Raw genomic sequence first — 3,759 nt, 5'->3', positions numbered from 1 at the left:
TTGTCTGCTAGAAGAGCTAACCAGCTGGTTACTGAGCTAGCAGCTGCTAAGCTAACGCCAGGTGACGTTATCATCCACTTTTATTTCTCCTCACAAAAAGCGCTCCAGGCAGCGCTTTTCCCATGCCAAAAAAACACTGGCAAACACTATGTGGACACACGCCCTTATGGTACAAGTTGTTATAGTGTTGTCACAAAGATGTTCAATCAGAAATATCATCACATAATGTTTACTTGTTTAGCAGTCTGTCCAGGTCCATCCTCACAGCCAGAGCCTCACCAGCACCATGTCGGCCATGTTCACCAGGCCGGGATTTAACAACTCTGTCAGATCTGTCCTCACAGAGAGGTCAGAAGATGGGGCCAGAGTCACCGATGACCAGAGTTTGGCAAATATTTTTTCTCTAAATATTAGGGATGGGCATGAGTACTCGAGTACTCGACTTAGACGTCAGTATTTGTTCCACGTATAGGGTAGCCTATTCTACTATATATATATATATTCCCCCCATTTTCTCTCCAATTGTAGGCTACTTGGCCAATTTCCCCGCCTGCTGCTCCGGTCGCTGCTCCACCGTCTATCAATCTGGGGAGAGCTGTAGACTAGCACCATGCTTCCTCCGGCACATGCACAGTTGTCAGCCACTTCCTTTCACCTGAAGGTGGGGAGCTTCACCGGCAGGACGTAGCACGTGGGAGGATCACGCTATTCCCACCAGTTCCCTTCCGCCCCGACCAGGCACCCCAACCGACCCGAGGAGGCGCTAGTGCAGCGACTACCCTCAATCCGGCTTCCCACTCGCAGACACAGCCAATCGTCTCTGTATGGACACCCGATCCAGCCGGAGGTAACATGGGGGCGCGAACCTGCGACCCTCATGTTGGTAGGCAGGGAATCTACCGCTACACTACCCGGATGCCCTAAGCCTACTCATATTTCTTTATAAAAATAAAAATAAATCTGACAACACAGGGAAAAATCCCGGTGCAAACGAGATGGGCAGACAGATGCCCACTTCTCCATAGGCCCAAAAAACCTCATTCAAAACTACAAGCAGATTACTCCTGCAGTCTGACTCACTGGAAGCAGGCTGTGGGTCTAAGCTCTGCCAGTGGTGCCGACCATTTCAGTCGGAGCGAAGGGAAATCCCTTTCTGCTCCATGCGTGTTGCTCTCAAATGCCTCTGCCGCTGTGAAACCAAAACAACACTAGCTAGCAAGCTACCTAGCTACACGCTAAAACTGGCATCTTTTGAGGAAGATTTGGATTGTGCAATAAAGCAGGCCTGCTTGGTACTTTCGGTGGATGGTTGTAAAGATAACGGAGCCTTTTTTCCCGCTAGACCAGAGTGAGAGTAAGAGCAGCCAGACTCTCTCCTGCGCTGGTACAGCACGAAGCAGAGATAGGCAAGCGAGACTACCCCTGCTCTAGCATTAGAGAGTAAAATAGGCCTATAGCTGCCCTACAAAAATAACTGCTTAGTGTTAGCCAAATGTGTCTTTCCAGTCAGACACGGACCTCTACCCACATATTCGCTTGGGTGTTAATTCTGGACCATATTCTTATGTTCATTCCCTCAGCCCCCCCTTGTTCTGAGTACTCGAGTACTCTATAATAATTGAATGCGAGTACTTGAATATTTAAATTACTTTAAAATGCCCATCCCTAAACACCAATTTGATCATTTCTTCAGGAACTAAATGCTGATGCTTCCTGCCAGCCTGTTTATGTCCAAAAAGGCTGACAAAATAACAGCTACACCTGCTAATGGTTGCTAGCTGCTGACTGTAAACTGGAGCTGCCAAACTCCGTCTTGCTGGCTCTGGTAAGGCTAGTAAATACAGTAGAACACATTAGAACACAATGTAGTGAAAGCAGTAGAACCCTGTACACAACCGGTTAAAGACCCAAACCGCTGGGACCCAGAAGAGACTGTTGACCCACTCCATACCAGAGTTTAGAAACTACTCTGACATCATCATTTTGGTCTGTTTTTAGAGCCAACTGACCTTTGAACCAGGAAGTGGAGAATCTGCTATCAAAGAACTTACATTGCCAAGAAGTTAAAGCTAGGTCGTTCCATTACAACATCAGCGCGCAGCAGCAGACACACAGCAGCATGCTGTGTGTGTGTGTGTGTGTCTCTCTCTCACATTTTACATTTTTGTTATTTAACCATAACCATAACCCTAACTTTAACCAAGCTGTTTTATTTGCCTAATGTTTTCAAATTAACCAACATTTTTCAAATTAATGTTTGAAACAAAGACCAATGTTTTCAAATTAAGCAATGTTTCCAAAATTAACGTTGGAAACAATGACCAATGTTTTCAAATGAACGTTGGAAATGCGATGTTTTCAAATTAACAGTTCAAATGAACGTTGGAAACGCAGCGGCTTTTTCAAATTAACCGACAGTTTCAAATTAACGCTGGAAACAATGATCGATGTTTTCAAATGAATGTTGGAAACACAGCATCCGGTGCATCAAAAAAGGACAAAAAGGGGGTGTACGCTGGGTCTTGTGCAAACATCAGTATTTGACTTGTCGGGGGTGAGAACAGATTGGCTATCAGCCTCTTAGCATCATGGACGTTTTATTTGGTGGCGTTTGATAGCAACACGAGTCTGGTTTTCGGCTCTCTGTTGTGTAAAATGGCGGCTATTGCTACATTAGTCTGGGCCAGGTGTCTTCTGGGGACCAGGGTCTGTCTCTCTCTCTGCTCTCCAGCTCTGATGGGTTGCTAGTTTGAATCCCAACAACACAAACATCAAATGAGCCGAGACCCAATAAAAATAAGAGAAAACATTGGAGAAATCTCCAAAGTGCTAATTGGTCCCGTTGGTAAAAGTGGGAGTGGCCAGCTGAAGAGATGTCCTCAAACACACACACACACACACACACACACACACACACACACACACACACACACACACACACACACACACACACACACCGTCGCTGTCGGACTCGGGCAGAACCTTGTATCTCCAAAAAAGCTATCTTTCACAAGGAAGAGAAAACATTCCCATTATATAGTTTAGTATAGTAATAACAATAGTAATAACAACAATAATAACCAGTAATATAACATCTTTTGCTGGTCCAAAGTACCCAAAACTTTCACAGGTTATTTTTGGGTACCTGATAAATCATTTATGGGGGGAAAAAAGCAGACTTTGGAGATACGAGATTTCCGCCCGACAGCGACGATCTCTCTCTCTCTCTCTCAGTAGTGCTCCTCAGAGTGGGCGGGATCACAGAAGAAGCGTGAGCTGCGTTTGGCCGATCGAGCCGTGAAGGGGACGGTCTTCAGCACTACGGACAGAAAAATCAGCCAATCAGATGACAGCACAGACAAGAGTCTTAATCTGATGTCATTTCCCTCCAAAAGAGGCCAGCTGTTATTTTCAGTCATAAATGGTTACATTATTGTGTGTGTGTGTGTGTGTGTGTGTGTGTGTGTGTGTGTGAGTGAGTGAGGGAGTGAGTGAGAGAGAGAGAGAGAGAGAGTGTGTGTGTGTGTGTGTGTGTGTGTGTGTGTGTGTGTGTGTGTGTGTGTGTGTGTGTGTGTGTGTTACCTGTGATAATGTCCTCTATAGCTCCGTCCTTGCCTTCATAAACGTGTTGTCTGTCTTTGCCTTGTCGTCTGCGAAGCTCAGTGAGCAGCTCCTGCTGCTGTCTCCGACCCCTGTGTGAAGGGCTCTGACGGGGGCGGGGCATGTTTCATAAGTTACCGTTTATAGACCCTTTTCAAA

The 3,759-nt window shown here is 45.9% G+C and overlaps 1 protein-coding gene across 1 annotated transcript in view; it reads right to left on the bottom strand.

Annotated features, from left to right (window-relative positions):
• Positions 1-3,230: 3,230 nt before the first annotated feature.
• Positions 3,231-3,759, bottom strand: part of fmnl2b (formin-like 2b) — a gene marked incomplete at both ends in the record, with an annotated part of 47,014 nt that continues 46,485 nt past the window's right edge. The window contains 2 exons of the mRNA XM_083632585.1: positions 3,231-3,319; positions 3,583-3,706. Coding sequence (XP_083488711.1) covers positions 3,231-3,319; positions 3,583-3,706 — 213 coding nt within the window. The remainder of the gene's footprint in view (positions 3,320-3,582; positions 3,707-3,759) is intronic.

The sequence above is a fragment of the Poromitra crassiceps genome, assembly GCF_964638095.1.
Source record: "Poromitra crassiceps genome assembly, chromosome: 3".
Classification (NCBI taxonomy): Eukaryota; Metazoa; Chordata; class Actinopteri; order Beryciformes; family Melamphaidae; genus Poromitra; species Poromitra crassiceps.
This window is presented reverse-complemented; position numbering and strand designations above follow the sequence as displayed.